This window comes from Grus americana, chromosome 6 (assembly GCF_028858705.1).
Source record: "Grus americana isolate bGruAme1 chromosome 6, bGruAme1.mat, whole genome shotgun sequence".
Lineage (NCBI taxonomy): Eukaryota > Metazoa > Chordata > Aves > Gruiformes > Gruidae > Grus > Grus americana.
The window spans coordinates 22,030,617-22,056,244 of NC_072857.1; the positions used below are offsets into that span (position 1 = coordinate 22,030,617).

The 25,628-nt window shown below is 37.5% G+C and overlaps 1 protein-coding gene across 3 annotated transcripts in view; it reads right to left on the reverse strand.

The window, feature by feature from the left end:
* The window catches only part of LRP2 (LDL receptor related protein 2), a 130,624-nt gene that overhangs the window by 12,134 nt on the left and 92,862 nt on the right, over window positions 1-25,628 (reverse strand). For 2 of the 3 annotated variants that reach the window (XM_054829946.1, XM_054829947.1), the window contains exons 51-71: window positions 24,204-24,356; window positions 23,555-23,725; window positions 22,065-22,288; window positions 21,476-21,653; window positions 20,368-20,564; window positions 18,510-18,755; window positions 17,472-17,600; window positions 16,648-16,767; window positions 15,943-16,059; window positions 15,556-15,672; window positions 14,037-14,174; window positions 13,130-13,252; window positions 12,067-12,195; window positions 9,962-10,093; window positions 8,849-8,980; window positions 6,566-6,709; window positions 5,604-5,769; window positions 2,980-3,108; window positions 1,977-2,197; window positions 1,358-1,534; window positions 517-636 (exon numbers count right to left, since the gene is read on the reverse strand). In XM_054829946.1, coding sequence (XP_054685921.1) covers window positions 517-636; window positions 1,358-1,534; window positions 1,977-2,197; window positions 2,980-3,108; window positions 5,604-5,769; window positions 6,566-6,709; window positions 8,849-8,980; window positions 9,962-10,093; window positions 12,067-12,195; window positions 13,130-13,252; window positions 14,037-14,174; window positions 15,556-15,672; window positions 15,943-16,059; window positions 16,648-16,767; window positions 17,472-17,600; window positions 18,510-18,755; window positions 20,368-20,564; window positions 21,476-21,653; window positions 22,065-22,288; window positions 23,555-23,725; window positions 24,204-24,356 — 3,263 coding nt within the window. Of the gene's footprint in view, window positions 1-516; window positions 637-1,357; window positions 1,535-1,976; window positions 2,198-2,979; window positions 3,109-5,603; window positions 5,770-6,565; window positions 6,710-8,848; window positions 8,981-9,961; window positions 10,094-12,066; window positions 12,196-13,129; window positions 13,253-14,036; window positions 14,175-15,201; window positions 15,335-15,555; window positions 15,673-15,942; window positions 16,060-16,647; window positions 16,768-17,471; window positions 17,601-18,509; window positions 18,756-20,367; window positions 20,565-21,475; window positions 21,654-22,064; window positions 22,289-23,554; window positions 23,726-24,203; window positions 24,357-25,628 lie in introns of those variants that run through there. The other variant, XR_008577639.1, reaches the window with a different exon arrangement.

Genomic DNA, 25,628 nt, shown 5'->3' on the forward strand with positions numbered 1-25,628 from the left:
TGGGGGCTCTGCTGCAATGCAACAACCAAGCACTAAATTCTAGTGCTTAAAAGTCTTTCTACTGTTCACACTGAGTTCTGTAAGCTTTGTTTCAAGTTTCTATTGTATTCTATTATACTGATCAAACAATACCTTGTACAGAATTGTAAACATAATTGTAAACCATAATTTGTCAGAAATTCTCTAGTTCTAAAATCAATGTCTTTGAAAAAAATTAAAAAATTTTGGAATTTCAAAGCAAAAATCAGAAACTGTGACGAGTTTTGCAGCTGGGTCTGTACTAGTTGGAGTGATATATCTATATTCATTTTACAAATGACACGCAAAGAGATTAAATGAAATGCACAAGGTGACCACAAATCAGCAATGGTTGAGAATAGAAGCCAGATGTCCTGACTTACCAACATCTATTATATCAGCTAGCTCATCCCTCCACATTTCTAATTCTGTAATACATTTGCATTCCTAAAGAAAAGCTTCCTTTGCTTTCATTTCCAGTTTGACAAATTATTCTACCTGCATCACACTCTGTGCTGCTGCCTTCTATGAATCGAGTCCCTTGAGGACAAGTGCAGGTGTACCCTCCTGGTCTCAGCAAGCAGAGATGGCTGCAGACATCTTTACAAGGATTAGGCACTGAAAAAAAAGGGATAAAGGCAGTTAAAGAAGAAATGCAGCATATTGCTGAGGTAAGACAGAGAAATTCCCTAGTCAGTAGTGTAGCTCATTAATATCACACACCAAAAATCTAAACAAGTCTAGATCCATTTTTTAAAACAACTGATGCCCAAATACCACATTTATATCAAAACCTTCTCTCTGCCTTTTCTTACATTCTTAAAGGAGAGACCACAGCTGCTAGGAGCCAGCGTAGTACCAAGGAGAAACTGAACATCTCCAAACAACATGGAGCTTTCTGATTCTGAAAGCTAAAACACCTTTAAAGAGGGGTATGCTGGATGTTCCTCTGGACGTCCTCACCTGTGATTACTGTGAACATGTCATAGCTGAAGTATCCCCCTTGGAGGCAGTATTAAATGGCCAACACTTTGTGCGTTACCAGGATAAATTCATATTGTGACTGCCACTTCTATGACAACTCCAAGACGGAGGGGAAGAAGAGAAAGAGCAGGGTCATAACTTAGAACTAAGAGACTCTAAAGAGCAGTGTGTGGTATTTCACTTGGGGTATGCAGAAAATACTTGCCAGCTTCTATTCCATTTTTAGGTTTTCAGAAATGAGTATTATCACATACTGATAGACACATTATCAGAAGATTACTAAGCTCTTTGAAGACATCAATACCAATTTTGATCTCATAGCAAGGAACAGCTCACCAGGATGCTGATTACCTACCTGATTGATTGTATCTGTGCTGGTGATAGATGCGCACTTGAGTAAGCCACGGATTTACGGTCAGCACTTTCACTTTTTCTCCATTTCCAAATTTATCTTTCTTCCAAACTTCTCCTCGTTCTTTAGCTATCCAATATAAATGGCCTTCAAAGACATCAAGGCTGTATGGACTGCCTACTTCTCAAAGGAACAAACAATAGACTATCAGCAAGCAAATCTCTAGCAGGGGCGATAAAACTGCTGTTCTTCTTCAGCTTACATATATCATCTAATCCTTTCATTTTAAGACATTTGCAGCTATGTATAGACATTCTCATGTGCCTGACTGCTTCATGCCACTGCACCTGCAGACTGCTTAATAATATACATTAAAAAACAAGAACCCAATTTTCCACATTGTCCCCTGTTTGGGTCATGTAAATTACCCTCAGGGAATCTAGTTACCAGGCATCATGAGCTCTGAACCTGGTGTGCCATTTATCCCTGCATAAAGGAAGAGAAAACACTACCAAGATTTAGTTTTTGCAAAGCTCCCAAATCTAACTCCACTTGTGAAGCCCAAGTGCTTGTCAGCATACATCTTGGTTACTATTATATTAATTGCATAGTAAGTTCTTACCTCCATGTAATACTATGGTTCTGTCTGTCCCATCAGGTCTCATGGATTCAATAATATTTTCTTTAGAATCACTCCAATAGATCCTATCATTGTTCAAATAATCAATAGAAAGACCTGTCGGCCAGCCAAGGTCTTCAGAGACCAGAGTTTGTCTTTGTTGTCCATCCATCCAGGCACATTCAATCTTTGGCTGCCTTCCCCAGTCAGTCCAATACATGAGCCTGAAAGGACAGAACCAGAATTTAATATAGTTCAGAATGTTGTCACCATGATTATCTTTTGGAGTTTCATGGAAAAGGTCAGTTGTGGAACCATAAAGCTGTTCAGCAACCTATGTTTAGCAGATGTGATCAGGAAAGTCACAGAGAGTTCGCTGAACAAGCTTGTTTCAAGTGCAGAAGATAAATACCAAAAGAATGTTTGTATCTGTGTCCTGATTTGGAGAGAGAGTGGTTTTAATGACAGTTTCTCATTCTCAGTGGAAGAAAAATGACTGTGAACACTCAACATCCATCAGTCATGATAAAGCTGCAGAGCCCAGGTGACTTCAGGGAGTTGTGCTGCTTTACTCCAGCTGAGAGAAGCACATATCACGACATCTGGTGATCCATCATATAATACAAGATGTAACAAGCACAGCTGTTGAATGTACCAGAGCATTCACATTGCTTTCCACTGTGAAGGAGGCTATGTCTGTATTGCTTGGAGCTGGTAAAGAGACATTCCCATCAATTTCCCTATTTCAGGAGTAACAGAGAAATTCAGTGGGCACACAATACCGTAGAAAGGAGATATTTATTTGGCCTACCTTGTGCTACCAGCACAAGCACCCAAATGAAATCTAATCCTAAAGTACTTTCCCATGTACATAAATTTCCTAACATTAGTAAAGGGTAACTCCAGAAAGCATTCCCTTAGTCTTTCCCATAAAGTTTACCATTGTGGGGTTTTTTTGGTACTGAATAGCATTTAAACTAATTCTGGAAAGTCCTGTAGCACTTACCCTCGTTTTGGATTGACAGCAATAGCTGCTGGTTGATCCAGTAGAGAAAAGATAAGCCATTTTCTGTACCGTCCATCTAATTTTGCCACCTCAATGCGGTTGGTCCCTGCATCAGTCCAGTAAAGATGTCTGAATTACATAAAACACAAAACATTCCAATATTAAATAGTTTATACTTGGGAGAGGAATAAAAAAAAAATTTTTTAAGAAGAAAAGCTATATCAAACCTGAACAAAATTAATATAATGAAGCTGCATTGATTACATCTGAACTTTTTCAGTCTGGAACATACAGACTTTATATATAGGTGAGTTTAGCAAATGTGATCTATCAGCTCACTAGTCTTCTCTGACAAAGTTTCTGCAGCTGCATCTGCTCCCTGTCAAAACATCTTCATTAAAGGGCTACTGAGAACTTTCATCATTACTTTTAAGTACCAGAGGTGACTAATAAGCATCTTTAATGAGTCAGTTTTCCAGGAGACAACAAGGTTCATTACTAATAAAAATTTATTTGCTGTGTAATTTTACATGGCAACTCTGAGGGTATCCAGCTTATTAGCCCACAGCTCCTCTCTAGACCATTATCTTCTGATGGAGATGTTAATGAATAAATTGTTACCACATCAGACGCAAATGCTTTCAGTCCTTACAAACAGGACACTCGGTCTACTCTGCATGGAATTTTGCTTGTATTTATCATCATGGCTTTATTATTTTTTTCACCTTATTTAACAAACATACTCATTAGTATGTACTCACTAACCACACCATGCCTTCTGATAGAATAAATTACCTCATAACTGGCTTGGGAATGTGAGAAAATACTTTAATTCCTATTTTGCAGAATAGGACTAAGTGTCTCAAACCATGTGTATCAGGTTTTATATAATGTGCAGACACTTGTATATGTTTTTTTTAAATATGTTTCAACATTGATTCTGTAATCAGTGTAACACTATGTTTGAAGTGCTGAGGATGCTACCCTCGCCAGGATGCTGGTGATATATATATATCCTCCATCTTTGCACTCACAACCATATACATTTGTGAACAGAAATTCAGACACTCCCTTCTGCCCTTGGAGACATTTGGTTTTCTGGGTGGCCTGCAGTTCATAAAGCAAACAGCAAAATAACCTGAAGGCTAGCCCAGACCTTACTCCTTATATCTCATATTGAAAAACTGCTGGAAGGAAAGATACAATTTTCCACTTCTTTTTTTCCATCAAGACTGGCATGGATTTTCAGGCTAGTGAATCTCTTCAGCCAGACAAACTGGCTTTTTCCTGCTGTAGAAATCAAGGTGACATACTGCATGAGCAACTCCATAACTACTTCATAGGACACAACACCTAACATAGCATACATCACCTAACACAAACAGTATAGATAATGAAAGCTACATATCAGGCCCCAAAGTAGAATACGTCTTTTCCCAATCTTTGCTTACTCATACAATAGCTTTTTGCATCATTAGGGGAAAAAAAACCCACAAACCTCTGTTGCTACACAAACAATTCAGAGATAAGTGCTACCTAGCTGCTATCCAGATCTTAAGCACCTTCCAATCATATTTTGATCGAGAACATAAAAGGCAAACAGTATTCATCCACTTAGTTGATAACCACATGACAGAAGGGAAACAGATAGCTAAGTTCCTTCTTTTATTTTTCAGTTTTCCATAATGTCATGCTATACTATTAAGACCATGACCTTAACACTCTTCTTCACCCAACTGACTACACCAGCAACACCCAAAAATATGTCAACAGCGTTCAGAAGTTTGACACATCTCTATAACCTCTGTCCATTCAGCTTCAGACAGAATCGTGACTACATTTCATAGTGTCTATCTACAAACATCAGGATCCTCTCAACATTATACCAAATGAACTACAGCTATGCCTGTCTACCACATCCTTTAACAGTTACATTGCAAATAAGAAATTACACCACTGACACCAGAGTCAAACTTCGAAAAGTCATGCCCAACTTTCAGCTCTTCTCCAAGGGAGGGAAAATAAGTTATGATCTCATGATTTCTAGGATTAAGTTAAAAATTTGCCGTGTTTTAGCGTAAAAAATTCCACAGCCAACAAAAGGGAGAAACAACTCTGAGACACAATTACAAAAATGTAACCATTTTCTGAGAAAACACATACATTCCTCAGATTTCAGAGCTGTTTCTGCTTTGAGATTAGCTCATATAGCACAAGGCTGGTAAGAAAGAAGCAAAGATAAAGACAAATTCCATTGTGGATTATGGAGGTCTCCTTCCAACAGCAGAGAAAGATTGTTCCCTGAAGCTTACCTGCATTCTTGAAGAAGAATCCATCTGTCATGAAGGCCAGCGTATTCTCATTTTACTGATGCACAACTGGTCTGCCAGTTGTGGAGTAATGCAAGTTTCATCAGAGAATATGTGACGCAGTCAGCAACATGCATTTGACCTATAAACCTGCTGTCTGGGCAAACAGAGCTTACTATATTCCTCTGAACTCCATTGAGACTAGATACCATCAGAGACAGTTGATATGGAAGAAGAAAGTGGATTTTGCGCTGCCTGATCAGACCCTTGATACATTCAATGTACAGCATTTTTCTAACTTTTCAGTGCACTTACCTTCCAACCCAGTCAACAGCTAACCCATCAGGATTAACTATGTATCTGAGATTCAAGTCAACTTCCTTTGTAGGATTGTTTCTACTGCTGTCAAATGTGGGCAAATAAGCACGTTTGATGGCTCCAAACTCGGAACCCTGTCCCAGAATGCTGAAGTACACAATACCTTCAAAAAAGATGACAGAGGTAGTTTTTAATGTCTAGTTATTCCATATTTTTGGAAAATTCTAATCTTTCTGAGGCTCTTACATAAAGATAACAGACCCATTTATTTATGAATACCACAGAGCTGTCTGTTCAATTAAATTACATTGTGTTAATGTGTAAACTTTTAAGCCATTCATCATAGGTAAGATGCACATCTAAAATCATCTTGATCTAGATTATCAAGAAATATGTATCACATTTTTCAAGAGTAGAGGGTCTTAGCTTTGAAGCCTTTGCACATGATTTTGAGAGTAATTTAGACACTCATGACTGTAAGGAGCAAGTATGGCCCAGGACACTGGCCCTGTAAAAAAGGCAAAAGCAGGGAAACTGATAAAGGCAAAGATATAAGCTAATAAAGGGACCTACTGTCTGTTCCCTCTTAGTATAAGGATTAGTTCTTGCAAGACTTGAACCAGGTGTGGGGACTGGCAGAGGCAGAAAAGGAAGGGGTTTATTTACAGCAATCTTCTACTACTGCATAATCCTAAAAAGCTACAATTCCACAGTTGAACTCACACCATAACAAAAGGAAAAACAGAGCAAAACCTAGCTACAATAAATTACAGTATTAAAAGGAACCACACTGATGCTGAAGAACGAGTAGAGGGAGGGACACATTCAACCAAGACCCGGCCAGTTAATCTAATTTGATTTTGATTTCCAGTGTAAATTACATACCTATGCTGCAGAAATGCGTCTTTTTAAACCGACCATTGCATGGTTGAGTATTAATGTTCTACACACATACTCACTCAGGCCTATCCCTTCAGGGTCCCAATCATAATCCAGAGCTTGGATGCGCTCCTGGTTATCAATATAGTCAGAGTATTGTTCTGACGAGACGTTGTATCTTCGAATCCGCACATTATCTGGCAGCAGTAACAATGGAGGATTACCTGGGAAACGATAATGAATTTTACTTTCATGTATTTCTCATTTTAGAAGAAACAGATGAAAGTCACTTCTACTCAAAACTAAACTGGGGTTTTCACAAGTTCTGTTTGAATAAGAAGCAGAAGGAACACAGGGCCACTTCTAAAGTTTCAGAGCTATTCAAACTTCTTGGCTTTGCATAATTAATTAAAAATTCTGGAAATGCTTACTGCTGAGGATAGTGTTATCCTTTCCACCACAGATTTTGTGCAGTAGTAATCATTAACGGACAATTCCTTAAAAATTCTTAAACATTACAATGTTGGCATATCATCACCTCACATCTCAAAAATAGAATGCCGCTACATACTATGTGGTTCAGCTCCTTGAAGTATGGGAAACAATTTTGAAAGTACAAATAAGTTGGCAGTACCTTGAGCCATGACCTGAGTTCTTCTACCTGAAAGCCTTTAAATCCTAATGTCTTCACATTCAGATGAATGCTTTCCTACCCAGCCCCAGGTTAATATGGGTTAGCCTCAACACTCTAACAACTTGACTATAGGGAGTATCAGTCCCACTTGGCTCATTTTGCTGGTAAGAAAATTTAATTGTTCAGCCCTTTTGCTGCAAAGGCCAGTTGGGAGTCATGGGCTTAAATCCTAGGCCCTCCTCCAGGGAAGTTCTCTTACATTAATCACATCTTTACAGAGCCAATGACAAATGACAAGGCATTCAACTAGGAAAGGAAAATCTCATTTACCAGTGCCTTTTCCAATTAATAATCCTCAGTTTCCTACAAAGTGTTCATTTGAACAAAATCCCTTTCCCTCTAAGTCATGTGCAACTATATGGGAGAATAAGGCAAGTGACTCTATTCTCTAATGAACATACAATTCAGTGTAGAAATGGATAGCATTTCCAATATATATGCTATTTCAGGAAAGAGAGGACCTAATATTCTATGCGTGTTCTGAAAATGCTTACTGATCAGGCCTGCAGTGGACGCAGGCAAAGGAAGCCCTCATAAATGAGTGCTGCCATCTTGTACTACAAAGAGTGATAGAGTTCTAGGCATACATAGGAGTAAAACTTTAAACACAAGAAATTTCATTATGTTATCAGCTACAATCATGTTGTCTTCTATCACTTAGCCTTGAAAACTTTAGATGTCTAGATGCTTCCTGAATAAAGCGTATGAAGAAGGGTTTCAAAAAACTAGATTTCTGACACAGGCACATAAAGAGGCAGCCAGGCAGAAATTCAGGTGCAAATGCCCTTTTGTATTTCCAGTCTTAGGCTCAACAGTAAATATTTGCTGAATTAGGCCCCTGGACTGGAAACGCAGAGACTTGGTTTTCTTGTATCATTTCTTGTATTAAAAATAATTTATAGGTTTTAAAACCTCCAGCAGCACACAGTTTTGGTCACAGGCATTCTGTTCTGAAGATTTTACTATTTGACTAGGTACACAACATTTCTATTACATGTCTCTTAAATCTGTTGAAGTGTAAGTATTTTTCTAAATACAATACTGTTTCTGTCTTTTATATAATACTGCTGCATTGACACTTTTTTGTATTTTCCTCATGTCTTTATTATTACTGTTCTATTACTATTATTTTCTGAATCAACTCTACCTATTCAATGACTGTCACATACTGTAGTCACCGCATTAAGGTATGATAAAAAGCTAACGATTGACATTAGACATTGGCCAAAGTCCTTCTGTTTGCCTGCATCAGTCCATGAACAACGAATGGCAATCCGTCATCAAACTGCCTTTGATTTGTACCAGTTTAATGCAACTTTCTTCTGATGCATTATTTTGTTGAGAAAATCTAAACTTCAGAAATAGGCAATATTAATTTCCTTCTGATGACAACCACAGGATAAGCAGGTTTTTGTTTGCAGAAAATTTCAGGAGAAAGGAAGGCAAGCATCCAAATCAAGATATTCTTTTTAATGTTTACAACTGGAAGCAGAGAAGAGCACTTTTATTCCTTATTATGGAATGGGTGGAGTACACAGGTATTATGTTACAGAATAAAGTTTGGTTTTCATTATCCCCTTCCTAAAACACAGAGGATTATATTCATTAAGTTGCTATAATCCACTTGCTCTTTACAGGTAGCAATCAATCTTGCTAGCAGTTAACATACCATTAGCTGCACACTGTTTCCCGTGTTGATCACCCACAGACCTGAAGCCATCTGCACAGAAACATTCATAGCTTCCTTTGGAATTCTTGCAGTCCTGGGTGCATGTTCCAAAGATCTCACACTCATTGATATCTAGACATATTTAGAGAAAATATACGTAAACTTTAATCTCTTTCTTGCACATGCTGGTCACCTTTACTCCATTAAGTGGTAGGTTTGTCCCCTCCCCTCATACTCTAAAAGATTAGTGACTTAATAAGTGATCTTTAACATCAGCATCTGTTAGATAACAGAACTCCTCATCACTCATCTACTGTTTAACCTGTCTTAACTACAGATTGCTAATAACTGCATTGCTCCTGCTTATCAGATTGCTTTTCAGAGAGACATTTTTGTTCATGTATTTTTGTGTTAAATCACCAAGGAAAGACAAAAGATGAGGCATGACTACAATGAGATGCAAGAGTAAAGCCTTCCTGAAATGCTGAAGCAAAGATACCTAGTCCTCAGAAACAATACCAACAGGAAGGGGTGGCCTTGGATCACGTTTAATAAAATTACACAAATTGTCCACAAGAGCTGGGAACAACAAACATAAGCATTCTCATCAAAACATACTGAAATGGTAACCGTGAAGGTACTATATTGCATGATCACAAAGAATGGCCTTTGGGTAGACTCCTCTCCATATTTTATCTGCATATAACCAGGGCAAAAATATGGCACAATAGACATTTACTGGAGGTCTGTTCTGGAGCAGAACAGGAGGAGAGTATAACGTGCAGTAAGTTTTCTTTCAATAAGGAAAAACCCCCAGCAAATTTCTGTCCCTCAGATTGCAAAGATATGACAAAACCTATACACAGCAAAGCAAAAAACATATACCTACAGCCATCAAAAGCTTAAAACAAGTCGGAACTGTGGAGACTGTTCTTTGGTGAATGAGCCCTGCACATTAGAAAACATGATTCAGCAGCAAAACTTTTTAGGAAGCATCTGCTAAATGTATAAAAATCCTGTTAGAATGCAAAAATGGGTAGTTACATTAGAATGATGAAGTGACAGGTCACTGAACACTTATCAGTGAGAAGATGTTTAGAAGATTGAAAATACCATCACAGGAGTTTCGGTTCATTTCACTGGCCTTGTACCCTGGCCTACAGGAACAGATAAATCCTCCTTCATTCAGGTTGGTACAGTTATGTTCACAGATATTTTCTGCACAAGTTCGCTCTGTTCCAGGATCTGGGGGGGGGGGGGAAATAATTAAATTATACAATTATAACCAAAAATAAAGTGATAAGGGGGAGGGGGGGTGTCATAATTTTGATCATCATTATCACTGAAAATGGTTTCAAAGTAGACAACATTAGTTTTCTTTCCTTTTTTTTTTTTTAAACTGAAACTCCATTAATGTGAACATCTTTTCTCTAAGGCATAACTAGCTACAAGAGGGTGGTGAATGCTTGTCAAGACAGCTGTCAACTAAGAAGTTTAACCTGTAGAAGTAAGTGAACAGGCTCGGGATAAGAGCCATGACCATCCCAGCTCACCTTCCTTAAGAGAAATCACATTCTACATTAACATCGAGCTGCAGCAACTGCAGAAACCATTTAAGAGACTTGATTCTAACTCCTGCTTTTGCCAACCTACCTCTTTCTTACCCAGTCCTTTCTTAACAGCTAAACAGAACGTGTTCTTAATTGCTATCATGCGTAATACAGGCCCTACATTATTTATATCTGGAAGTTAGAGAGAAGATGACAGCTTCTTCATGCTGTACCTAATCTAAAACCTACTGAAGTCAATACAGGCCATTGCACAGAATGCACTGCCTTTTAAAATGTGCCTGTAATGGAAAGGGCAAGTCAGGGATAATAGATACTCTGTAACAGATAATGAAAATTAGTCTTCTCAAAGTATATACAGAATTCTATTGATTCCGACATACTCTACACATACACAAAGTACTTTCAAACTCAAATCTGTTATATAAGTAGAAAAGGTAAATAATACATGTTTATTGACAGAGCATGAGAAAAGTATGGCAAAGACATTACATTAAGCTGATTATCTCCTTTATACATATACATCCCAATGTTGATGAAATTAAGTATAAACAGCTCAATTTCATATACATGTAGATGCCTAAATTCATTGCACGCATACAGACACACATATAAATATTGTATTTTCTCTATAACACAGGTATTTGGTGTTGGGAAGGCTACAAATGTTACCATCTGATCTGCATTCGCATCTATCCCCAAAGAGTAGAACACTGACTGCCAGAAGATGTCTGTTTAGCACTATTTCCTATCCTTTTTATACTTTGATACTTTCATCAAGTCATTGCATTAGGTTATATTACCTAAAGAGCACTGGGATTGTATGTGAAACAGAGAAACCAGCTGCTTCAAAATGGACTGCACTATAGGCTTCCACATTATTTGTGTTTTGCAAGCATGCTGGATTGTAAATCACCAGTGCATCATTTGGCACACTTTCACTTCAAGCCATCAAAGCCTAACAAATTGAAATTGCAAATACATGCTCATATTATCACTCTGCAGCTGTCTATATATTGATATTAAAAGTTAGGTTGTTTTGGGTTTTTTCCAGATTCCATGAGAATACTCTCTCTTGCCTCAAAGTTCAAGGCAAAGCTTTTGCATCTAAATGAATGCTAGTATATTTATAATGCACAGTTAATGAAAGTTGTGCAGAGGATCTGAGAGGGCCCTCAGCCCAAGGACTGGCTGTCCTTATAGAATTCTGTGGTCATGCCTGTAAACAGGACAATAGAAGCATCTCAGTATACTTTTAACAGGGCTAGAGCAACCTATGCCAGTTCAGAGTCTGCCCATGAATAACTCTGTAGGTTGGCATACTGCAATTATGATTGAAATAGCTGAATGTTCTTGCCTCCATAATGCAACCCATTTGAAAATAAGATCAAAACCAAGATCAAACCCTTTTTTGTGATGTATAAATACTCTAAGCCTAAAAAGGATTGTCCAGAGCACTGAATTTCATAGGGTTTTCCCCAAAAGAAGGAAACCAGAAGATATTGTTATGGCTAATTGAACAATCCTAGCACAAGCCAATTAAAAATCAATACTTCTTAGTATCCTCTTCAAGAAGAAACATGTATTGTTATCTGTTTCAGAAATTTCAATAGCATTGTAACTTTGTATTCTATTGATATTATTACTTACTGCAGCCTATTTCATCAAAATGGTCTCCACAGTCATCATAATTGTCACAGACATAATGTAGAGGAATGCAATTTCCGTTACTGCACTTGAATTCTTCAGTTGTACAAGGTCTTGGGGTTGGTTCTCTACCTACAGTCAAGAAGAGAAACACTCCTCTGTCACAGTTTCAGCTACACAGTACCAACAGACAGCACTGTTTCACATTGCTAATGAGGAAGCTGATGCAATCTGGTAAAATAATGACTAGAGTGACTTTGGAAGTCTAGTAAAGCTAAAACTGCAACTGGGGCCTCATGACTTCTAGTCACATCCCCAAGAACTGCAAGAAGTGCCTCCATTTTATAAAGATATAAGGTAATTTCTTCTTGTTAACAGTTAATTGAACTTTCTTTTTAATAGTGCAAATCTATTAATATCCTTTAACGATATACTTCATACATCTACTGCAGACTTCAAGACATTATTGAGATATTAGTAAACTATTAACTTTTAGAATATTGTACCATAAAGCCAGCAAATAATATCATTAAGCAACAAAAAATATGATTAAAATAATATAAAAAATCAACATAGTCAATGAGAACTACAGAAGATATCTGAGGGCAAAAGCCTATTGAATATTAACAGAGCTTCTGCAGGATTTAGGCCTAAATATCAACACTGTTACTCTGCGCATAACAGCGCATCAAATTCAGAAGTAGGCATTTCTCTGTTTTAAAAGTCACAGCTATCCATCCTTATTTTATGATACAGCCAAACTCTTTCTTCTTCCTTAAGTGGATTTCATAATAATTTGACACAATTTAGCGGCTGCTCATAATAAAATACAATATGATTTTGAAAACCATGCTCTGTACTTTTCAAGCAAACATTTGCTGATTTTGGTACTTGTATGGAGAGCTGCAAGATGTAACACCAATAATCATAGTTCAAATTATTTCATACTGAGCTCTACTTTTCATAATTTATGTTTAATTTTGACATTTCTATAGTCCTTTGGTATTATTAAACATTAAGCACATCACAATTACTTAATTTGCTGCTCAATTTTGTGTAAACATACAGTGTTCCTCTTTCTCATCACTTCCATCTCCACAGTCATCCTCCTGGTTGCACAGCTCATGACTATATATACAGCGATTGTTTTCACATCGGAAACGGAACGGAGATTCACAAGCAATATCCACTGAAACCACAGAGATTAAGTCAGTCACACTTTGATACTTCATGCCATTAAGTCACAAATTCTCCCAATCATTTTTATGTGGTAACATTTATATGCTTCCTGTATTTAAAAGGTACAGAGGTATTCAGACCCCAAAAAATATTTTCTCCACATTTGGTGATTGTACGTTAGGCCATTACACATTTTTTTGTCAGAAGACATTACACCATCTTTGGCCAAAGGCATATTCTATGACTACATATAACACTGAAGTTTCTAGATTTGCTTATGAAGTAAACTGATTGAAAATCCAACATGCTAATTAAGTGGCTATATAGTGCACAACTAACAAAAATTGTTTAAGTAGCACCTCCTGTAACTCATTGTTAGAGCTAAACTCAAGACTCCTCAACCATGTTTACAAAGATGTCCCAATTATACTGATAGCTTTAAAAGCTCAGCACCTTTGAGAGTATACGTTATCATCTGAATTATATCTTTAATTGCAAACTCATGCTCTTATTTTAGATAACCAACCTGAAATCGTGTCCTTATCTCTTTGGTATCTTTCTCCCCACTTTTATAACCACATATACAAACATCTGCAAAGCAGTGAGAAACATACTGCAGGAGGATGAAGTGAACTTGCATATGAAGCAAAATTCTCAGCACTCATCCTGAATTGTCTGTGAGAATCTCCAGTGAAAAGAAAATATTCAAAATTTATTTTCTAATTGTTCTCTCTATTGTAATTGGAGATTTTAATATGTATACTGTTCATTTTAATATAATTTTTCTCTCTTACAGCAAAGGTTAAGCTCTTCATCAGAGTCATCTCCACAGTCATTGTCACCATCGCATTTCCAGTATGGCTGGATACAGACATGGTTTTTACATTCAAACAGCATGGGCGGACAGTATGTACCATTAGGATACCGTGTTGCTGAAGAAAAGAAAATTATTATGACATTTTTATTTACAATGAAAATTTTAGATTTTCCTTAAAAATGTTTGGCCCAAGTCTATATTATTTTTTCTAATACCCTTCACAGTAAGAGATATAATAGGTACTGTAAAGATCTACAGCAACAACAGACTCCAAGGACTGAGAACTTCTTGGTAGCTATAACGTAATTACTTCAAGTTTGAACAAACAGTGAAACAACATAAATTACTCCCAGAAGCTTTTGAAAATAAACTGTCATTAATTTAACAAATGCTGCTTGAATTTGTTGTTGACAAATTTAGTCCAGTAATAAAGGTGAATAATGTCACTGACACAAAACACAAATGACTGAAGAAGTATCTATTTCCAAAAGGACTTATGTTGGCATAGAAAAAAATTACCCAGATTCTGTAAAAACTGTGAAAAAAACCTGAACTACAGCAAGAAAGAAACCAAAAATATGACTTTTCCAACCTACATAAATAAACCATATTCTTGCCCTTTCAACGGTTTCTCATATGCTTTTTCCTCCCTCTAAGAACAGTCACGTGTTGTCTAACTCAGGTTAGACAACGATGTCTAACCTGAAATCGCTGTTGAGATGTACATTCCAGGATGTGGTTACCATCAGAAAAATAGAAGTCCTACTGTGCAGATGTCCCTTCTTACTTAAAGCCAAGGTGTTAAAATTAAGTACATGGGAAGTTGCACAGAACTGCTCTGATACCAACATGAAGAGAAAGGAATTCTCCTGAGTACTGAACCCTAAAATCATTTTAATATATGTCAGAACCAACACTTCAATATCACCTAAAAAGTCAATGTCAGACAGCACAGATAGAGCACAGAGGTGATATTTTCATTCCTACTGGGAATAATACTTTCTGGGTAAACAGCTGGAGCTCTATACAAGCTACAGCATACAGACATTTTCTCACAGTAGATCAATATACAGAAAGAAGACAGAAACAGAAGAGTATTTAATTTCCTTGGCTTCATTGGTATTTTAGGAAACTATACACACCTTTGAGCATTATCAAAAACAATCCCATTACAGAATCTTGTTAGAATATAGTACAACTGAAACAGTGGATCTTGCAGTGCCCATGGAATAGTCAAAAATTTTATTTCGATCAGATGTGTATCTTCTGCTGGACCTTGTAAACACATTAATTTACTAGTTTACAATCAATGTAAGATCAACCCATTATTATATTAAAAAGCTGATTCAAAATATTGTACTTTTCCCGAATTTTTACTGACATCAGAATGTTGCAGAATTCTGTACCTCTAAGGATTCATCTCACTTAAAAGTGAAAAATGCAAATCTATCTGGAAGTGAGCTCAATGAGCACCAGTTGCAAAGCCTGAAACTCACGACAAGTTGCTTCATCAGAGAAGTCAAGGCAGTCTGCATTTCCATCACATCTGAAGCGCTCTGCAACACAGTGTCCACTGTCGCACTGGAAATAACCTGGGTGGCAGGTCCTCAGCTCTGAAAAGATTCAGAATAACTGTTGAAATGTATTCTTGTTCAAATCCAGATAAAGTTTTTATTTTTGGACAACATCATCCTAAAAAAGACTGCAAAATCCCGGACCATTAAAACTGTGGTATCCTCTACTTTTGGTGGAATGACTAAAGTGATCTGGTCAACATTACTCCATTAAAGATGCTTCCCATAAAAGACCATTTTGTCAAATAATTTATCGTAGTAGAAACAAAAGTGTGAACAGGTAAGAGGTAGCATCCAGACAATACACACCACAGTCACGTTCATCTGAGTTGTCTTCACAGTCATCATCGTGATCACAGATCCACCGGGAAGGAATGCAGCGCAAATTGTCACAACGGTATTCACTTTCTGTGCATTCACGAGGACCTTCATTTAAAATGAATGTACAAATATGAAAAATTCCCCAGATGGAGATTTAAACATCCACACCTGTCTCACTAAACTAGACAAAAGTAATATGGGCATATAATGTGGTATAATCCTTAAAACTAAATGACGTTAAAAGAGCATTCCCTCCAATACTCTTTAATTACGTTAAACATTCTATATCCCTCTTGACATAGAAAAAAGGAAATTCATTGTGGATTTTGTTTCATCACAGAATACAGGAAAAGCTTTTATTCCAAACCAGAAAAAAAAAACCAAACAACTTACTCTCATTGTTTAAGGAACTATATTATACTACATTTGCACACAGGGCAGAATTCAAATGTCTCTTCTTAGCGGAAAACAGGAATTTGTGTTAATTGCGATGACTGGATTTATCAGTGGTTTTATGTATCCAAAATGCTTTCTTGTGACATCACTGTGGTATTTCACCAAAGAGAAGACAGGCTATAAAGCCAAACAATGGAACAGCTGGAGTAGGGAGCTGTCTGCCCCTTCCTCATAAGAAATAGAAGGATAGTTAAGTCAAAAGCTGGACTACATCATGACAGCCAAAAAAGAACTCACTGCAGTTGTGCTCATCAGAGTTATCTCCACAGTCATTATCTCCATCACACTTCCAACGCAGTGGGATACATCGATGATTGTCACAACGGAAATCTCCAAAAGGACTGCAAGTCATCTCCTCTGCAGCGTACACAGTTTGCAAATGAAACAGCACACATTAGCACAGTCTTTGGATAAGATGGAATGCACAGAAGATAATGGAAGTAGAGAGAGATGTTTGTGCCACAAACTGGGCCAAGTAATAGAGAAGTGATTAAGAAACAGCTGAAATAAGTATATAGAACCGAGATAGAAACACAAAGAGATAAACTTAGTACTGTCAAAGGAGGGCATCTTGACCTTAACCTCATGATGTTCAAGTCTTTTCTAGCGTTGATATACTGATCCGATGTCCTCTAAGCTTCGTGTGTAAGTGTATGAGAGGTTTCAACACAAATGCAAGGGTCTGGGAAAGTATCATCATACTTCCCATACTGATGGTTTCACCAGCACAGGAGGTAAGTTAAGTAAATGTAGAAAACACTGACAGTTTTAATTGTCTAGAATAGTTCAGCTCAAGGAAAAGCATTTCATTTGATGACATATTGGGCAAAATAATAAAATCCTGATCTTTAGAGCTCATAAACATGTAAGCTGCACAATGAATTGCTGCACATAGAATTTTTCCTGAAGACAAATAACTAGTGGGGTAATTAATTGATATCAAAGAAAATATGCCCAGGTATGCTATTACTGAAGACTTTCAGAAAATCAAGGTGTTTGTAAATTGGAGAATTATTTTAGGTGCAAAATTATGTTGAAATAACCTTCTTCTACAAACATACCACAGCCTTGTTCATCGCTGTTGTCTCTGCAGTCATCATTCCCATTGCACACTGCCCACATTGGTATGCAACGGTAGTTGGTTCTACAGCTGAACTGTGTGTGATTGTCACACCGATAGGCAGGGCCCACTGAAAGAGACAATTGTGAAAGTTAGTTCTGTTAATTAGCCATTAAACTGTCCTTGCTGTTCTACCTTTCAAAAATCTCTTATGATTTATAGTCAATTATTTCTACTAAAAAGAGCCATCTGCTAACTTCAGTGTTGTAAAAGAGAAAGTGTTAAATGTATCTGACTTTACTATCTTTTCCAATCTACGCTGCATGTATTCTGCATGTGCTACAAACCCATGACAGGTTCAAACCACATTGCATGTGGTTTTCCCTGAAGAATTTAGAGCTGGTAACAGTGGTAATAGAAGCCCCAAACCTGGAAGCCAGAGGAGGCAGCTTGTCCTCAGATGGCAAAACTTGGTCACAAGTTCCTCCAGATGGCGAGTGACTCAGAAAGACATGCTGGAGCACATAGGAAAATCCTGCTGTTAAACATAGGCTAGACTGTGCTCTGTGTTTGTTCTTCTTGTAAGCTTTTGTCCAAATCATGTAACTATCATCATGAGAAATTTTAGCTTCAAGAAATGAAGTTCTTTTGTAAAGAGTATGACACACGTCATGCTCCAAAGCAAAACAAGCTAAAAATTGGTGAACTGGCATTCACTGCTTCCACACAGGCAATGGATCAGCATATATCCTTTTTATAAAGTGTTGTTAGGGGTCAAGCAAAGGATGCTGCTAGCATCAAGCAAGTCAGAGTGAGACACTGCCTGTTCTCGATAATCTGGCCAGCAGAAATAAGCTTTCTCCCCTTCAAGAATAAGAAAGTAGTAAATTATCATATAGCCTCTATGTTTTCTTTACTACATGATTGCAATTAGCTTGCAGAAAATATTCCTTTTCAACCTCAGGAAAATTAAGTAATGCAGTTGGCTCTGGTTTTGGTGCACTATAATGTAGGCAGCTTACTACAGCCGGGTGCTTACTGCATTCGTGGAATGGCTCATCAGAGTTATCACCACAATCATCATCCACATCACACTTCCAGGACTGTGGGATGCAGCGGCCATTGTCACATTTAAATTGGCCTGGGGGACAGGTTCTACTGGCACAGTGAGTACTATCTTCATCTGAGTTGTCACCACAGTCATCTTCTCTATCACACTGCCAGGCTTCTGGGATACATCGTTTATTGGCACACTGCCACTGATGAGTTTCACACTGGTGATTAGCTGAAAGAATACAAATTGGTTGTTAGGATACTGAAACTTACAGGAATGGTCTGCTGCTGTTCTGTCAATTGAGCGGTTACCATGTCTACACAAAAAGTTAAAAAGAAAGCCAATGAAAATTTAAAACATCATATTTACTTGTGCAGTTAAGGTACAGATTTCTAACGGCACGTGGCACATTTCCCACAGGCATCTTCAGACAAGCTCACTAAGGCTGTGCATTTTTCTAGGAGCAAGACAGATACTGTCTTCTAAAACAGAGGGGAGCAAACCCAGCATTCAAACATAGCTGAGGCGGGGGCTCCCAATCACTTCACAAAGGAGCTAAGTGACATTGCAGCTCTGGCCATGCTACCAACATAGATGTACATTGTCTGATGGGCCTGTTCCTCTGCCTAGGAATGAACATGTCAGAAAACTTAGCAGAAGACCATGCTAATAACAGCTCCACAACCCATAAATGTACAGCCTCTGTTTCCAAAGGGCAAAGCACTGGAAGCTGATGTCAGCAGTGCTGGCAAACTGGAGGAGCTCTGAAGGTCTATGAAAATAGGAGTCAACACTGACCTCTGCTTCCAGACTTTGAACATCTCACTGGATACCACCCTACTACTTTTTCACATATACTGCCAAACTGTTCAAGAGGAAACAGTACATTATAATTTCCATACATTTTCTAGACTAAAGGATTCTATTCCCATGCATGAGATGATGAGCAGAAGGAATTATATAGACCCAAACTGACTTTTATTTTACCTAGTATGTTAAGACTGGTGACACATTATGCAACTGCCCCATTTTTACTTATTTAATATTCCCCTGTGGCACACTTAAGAGCTTAGCTATTTGAAACTCAGGTAAAATTGACATTTCATTTAATTCTGTTATTGTTAGAAACACTTTGCTAATGGAAGGCAATGAAACTATCAATTATACAACCACATTGCTTTCCCCCACCAGTATCTCCCCTTTATATTACTAAGCTTGCAACTGCCAGAACTACAATGTTTACCAAAAGAGAACTAAGAATGCGCTTTTTTTAAATTAGACATAAATATGTTGAATAAGAAAAGTTTTTAGGGAAATAACATTATTCCATAAGCACAATTAGGCTACATTTCTAAAATACTGCCATCACAAACAGCTCTCCAAAACAAATCTTCCCACACACACTGGATTTTGTGCAATGCAGAGGGTGAAATAATTTTGTCCCATCACGCAAATCTCTAGAATACAGGGAAAATTAGCATACCTGGTAGACTGACCTGGACATTAGGAAGCCTTAGATTCCTCATACTCACCATGGCTTTACTCTGGACAAAACAAAGCGAGTCCTGCTTCTAGTATTTTATACCTCAGATTGTAATTTACACCAGTGCAAATCTGTCTCAAAGGTATAGAAAATGTTTATGTTTGATATAGTACATTTTTGCTGTCCTTTACCCTGCTTTTGCACTGAGGTAAATTACTCTAGCAGGTGCAAGACTAGAAAAGAAAACGTGAGGTAGACAGATGGAGTCATCTGTAAAAAAGGCATAATGATTCTGAAATTTATACATAGTTTACATGCTTTGCACTGGCAAAACACTTGAATTTATTAGTTGTAACATACCACAAAGTACAGGATCTTCATCTGATCTGTCATGGCAATCGGGCTGGGTATTGCACAAAAAATGTGGACTTGTGCAGTTCCCATCATTACACTGGAACTGCCCAACAGGACAATATCGGTGTGGACAGGTAGGGGGCTCATCAGAGCCATCTCGACAGTCCCTCTGTCCATCACACTTCCACCAGATAGGAATACACCTACAAAGAGAAAACAATGTTTTATTTGTTGAGGATATGTCTCTGCAGATATATAACCATCAAAAGACAGTCTTGTTTCAGTGTTATTTCTTGAAAATTCCAAGACATCTTGAATTTCACGTCTTCTGTTTCATATGTCAAATGCTACAAAATATGCCAGAATCCTGTCACCAGAAACAGATTATATTGATGAGCCTCTAGAAGGAAGTTCACAGCAAATTAATAAGGATTTAATTTTTATGTATATTTGTGGTAACCATCTCTCATGCTTTTTAAATCAATCTTCAATTGGATTTTTAATGAGGTTACATTTTAATAATTCACCTGAATGTTAGCACAAGAATTTCACTAGGCATCTTCATTGTTACACTGCTTCAAAAGGCCATCCAAAAAGCACACCTGCCTCACAGGCCCCACAGTGATACAATTTCAGCACAGCAGCTCTTACATCACCATTCCTCTCCCTCCACTGCTGTTGTCTCAGAAAAAGAGTTGGAAATGTGTGCCCAAAGCTTTCCTGGGCCGCTGGCAGACAGCATATATTTGGCAGAAACACATACATTGTAAAAGATGTAAAAAAAAAAAAAAAAAATAAGAGAAGGTTCCAGGTTTGTGACTTCAGGTGGAAATGGCTTCTGGAGGTAGATGTTTCTAACAACCCAAACTTTGCTACATTAGCAATGTCATATAATAGGAAGAAAAGGAAAAAAATACTATTTAAACAATGAGTCTAGAAGTATTTTTCCAAAATGGAAGCCCGCCTGGTCCTGGCTTTGCCTTTGCAAGCACACCACAAACTCACAGTGAGAGCAGAAGGAATACCTAATTTCATGCCCTTTCAAAAGAGACTAAACAGTAAAAATATATCCTTAAAAAGATATTGGAAAAAAGATGGTGAGCAGTGGACTTACCTCTCAGTGTCTGCACAGAGAAACTGGGTGCTAGAGCACATAGGAAGGCAGTGCGCTGTATTGCCAAACTGTACTATCATGAAGTTATCAGGACATTCACAGGAATAACCCTGACCACCAGCTTTTATTAGACAAAGATGAGAACAGCCACCATTGTTGGTGCCGCAAGGATTATTAACTGGTAAAAGAGAAGAATAAATATTACCATACTTCGTAAATCCCAGGACACAAAGATCTCAACAGACTTCTCTGATGCTGTATTGAAAGCTTAAATGTAGTAAGTTGAAAAACAAAACCTAGGTAAGTAGGCACCTAGTGAGAGAAATATGTATGATTTCACATTTCATATATTTCGTATACAGGAAATGTATGCTATTAAGCCATGATGTTTTAAAAACTAAAATTATGCATTTCCAGTCATTGCTATTCAAAGAAAAGGCAATTTATAAATGTAAAGTAGAAGCCTATATTCACTCTGTGCATTTTATTCCCTCAGCAAAGGCAAAAACTGAGTACACTCATGACCCTTTTAATTAGTCTCTGGATAACAGTTGACCCTCTAAATGCAAATCTAATTCTGTTTTCTCACCAAATGGCTGTCTGTATGGATGGTAAACGTGGATGTCAAATGGCCTGTGTGTGGTGTTCACAAGAACAGTCCTGTCTGATCCATCATATTTATTTCCCTTTTCAACAGTTCTTGTGTTCCAGTCAGTCCAATATATTGTGTCTTCAAAAATTGTTATTGCAAATGGATGAGGTAAAGTCCCATCATATACCGTGTGACGATGATGTCCATCCAGGTCAGAGTACCTACACAAAGAAAGATTGTGCAAAACATTCAGATAAACACTAGAACATATTAACATCTTTATTTTGTGTGCTTCTGGTACTTCATTATCAGTGACCAGGATCATGTAATGTGGAATTGCAGCTTCTTTAGTCCCTAATGATAGAGCACTGTCCTCAGTGAATTCATTTTAAGATATACAGGCAAGCAAAACAGGTTATTTTACGCAAATAAATGGAATAGAGGAACATCCACTGAAATGTAGTCTTCCCACAGAAGCATATCACCTAGTCCAATGAAATTTTGCACATTTACTGCCTTATAGCAAGTTATTTTTGTCACATGGGAGACTAGCTTGCCTGGATCATTCAGACTGCTAATAATGGAATACTTAAGACAATAACAGGCCTCCTATATTCCTAGATTTTACATGTCTTTCTGATTTAAAGCCTCCCCTGATGAGATATCTTTAATAAGATTTTATATTTTTACTATTACCTTGCTATAGGGGGAAACTATGAAATACAAAACAGAAAAAAATACAGAGAAACATACGTATAATTAATATACATTTTTAAAAAGACATTTTTAACACTTCAGGATAGAAAAGGCTGCCAGAAGAATGAATGTAGAGAAGAAGTAAATATAAGTCTAAATGCACATGTAAATATGAATACAAATATAAATTTGAATATAACTACAAAGGATTGTTTTTTTAAGTATTTCAATGCTTGACAAGAACCAGAATGGTAGTTATTAATTTTTACTGATATTTAAGTGGAATTTTTCTAACACTAGAATCAATTAATAGATTTTTCCTGATTAACAAAAAACCCCATATGCTAACAGGAAATTCCATGTCATACCTATGGATAAATGTTCAGACATCTTCTAATGATTTGTATACTATTTTATTAGCACATAACTAGTTTAGTCACAGCTCAATTCTTATCTGTAGGCAGAAACAAGAGAATCAGAAAAAAATAGTGATTTCATGCTCAGTTTTGCTTTGGTTCAGGCTGTACACCTAGAAAAGTTGCATACTCGAGTACAGACTGTGAATGTAATTTTTGGACCACTTCCAGTGGGACCTGGGATGCAAATATAGGAACTAGGCTACTGTGTCATCTAGTGATTCGTAGTGCCTGCTAGTCCAGATTTTCTGACTCTGGTTTCCTACAGAGTATGTGGGTAGAAATAGGTACGATGCTTACAGCATCTATAAATGCTACCATTGCAATCTGACATGAACAATTATTTAGTTGTTTTATTCTTTTCTGTGTACGTACTCAATGTAATTCAGATGGGCATCTGCCCAGTAGAGCTTGTCATTGGTGTAATCTATGGTGAGTCCATTGGGCCACTCTAGCTTTGCAGAGATAATCACCATCTTCTCCTTGCCATCCATGCCTGCTCGTCCAATATAGGCTCGATCCGCCCAGTCTGTCCAGTAAATCTGTCTGTTCAAATAAATATAGTTAGGATTGTAGTAAAAATATACTGAAGTAAATACTAGAAGCCACACCTCAAATACAGTATTTCCTGCAACAGAACTAAAGCAGAGATTGAGGAAGATAAGAAAAAGGTTAATATATTTGTTACTTTAACTGTTACAGCAGACGATTGTGTGATCACAATTGTCATTAAAGAATGCAACTGGCAGCCCTACTATCTATCAAACCACACACACTTCTATCAACCTTTTTTCACCTGGCAATCAAAATTTCCTTGTCCACATGGAAACAAATTCCACTTTTGGTGATATCTGACAGCCCTGCATATATACCTATGAAAGGCAAGCTACTATTTTTCCTAAGCTGCAACTAGATCTAATGCCACACAAATCTAAGTGCAGGCAGCCAAAATTAAGTTCAGATTTTCAGAGACAGTGCCAGACTATTTGCAAAAGAAAAGAAAAGCATTATTGAAGTGTCATACCCATATTTTGGATGAACAACAATTGCTCTGGGGTACTGAAAGCAGAAAGTGTTGTTGGCATCCACACACTGATCCACCAGTTTTTTCCGGAATCTTCCATCAAGTTCAGAAACATAGAGACAATCTTTGTAGGCATCCACCCAGTACAATTTTCTGAAATGTTTTAGAGTTAATTTATTTACTTTTATTTAATTTTTTTGGTTTATTTTGCTTCACAGCATCTTAAATTTCACTTTTTTTTTCTCCTAGAAGCAATATATCCACTGTAAAGGAAGAATACAGACACCATACTGACATCTCTTCTACACCATGCTCCAGACTGCCCTTTTCACTCCTGCTGTTACTGCATCCACAGACATTGGTGCCAAATTCAAACTTGCAGTTGTTCAGTTGAGTAATAATATGCCATTTGCCTATAAATTCCTAAAGTTCCCTTCTCTTCCTCTCCTACCAACAATGGCCAGTGAAGAGGAGGAGGAAAACAGACATCAGGTGCAATGGATTGTGACCAGGGCTGTAAAGTATTGGAGAGAATCACCATCTGTTCCAGGCTGTCACCTCTGCTCTCACCAAACAAGTAGAACAGTTGCCGAGTTCTCCTTTGAAAATTCCTAAGCAGTTTGATGGCCTAATTTAAACTTCACCTAGAATTTTCTAACACTTCTATTAATTGCCTAGGAATTATATATAGCTGTAATCAAAGAAATCACGCAAGCTGAAGTGACGATTTTTAAAAGCTTGCAACAAAATAAAGCATTTAATTTAACTAGAAATACAGCAGGCTACTTTGAAATTGTCTGCACAGCTGATCAGCTCCAGCATCCACAGGGCCATTCCAGAAATAGCCTGACAGATACAGTCTCCGTCTACACCACCCTGAGCTGTACCATTCCCACCAGGGAGGAGAAGGTAGTCTTCCCCAACCTGCACCCCATGGCATCCTCCAGTCCTCTCCCTCCACTGAAAGAAAGCAGAAAAACTCATCTACCATTGTATTGTCCTTCAGTCTTTCTGAAAAACCTAAACAAAAAATGACTGAAGACATAACTAAAGGTAGCCAAAATAATTCAGCAACTGTATTAATAATGGAGCAGTAGGACCACTTCAGCTAAGATTAGGCTTTTCCTTCCTCACCTCTCCATGAATCATAAAGCATTTAGGACTGCTGGCAACTTTAATTATCATTAGGTTTAGAAACAAAGTGGTTTAAAAAAAACGCTAAAAAACTATTATATTGACATACTCATATAAACACTCTCATATAAGTTCCAAACGTGACTTTCTGAACCATTCTCATTATTTTGCAGAGTCTGATCCATGATACTTAAACTTTTCATACTGATAGTACTGTACCCAGAAAGCAAAACCTAATGAAACACAGCCAAGAACACTGTCAGAGAGGGCACCACATAAGGACAGAGTTTC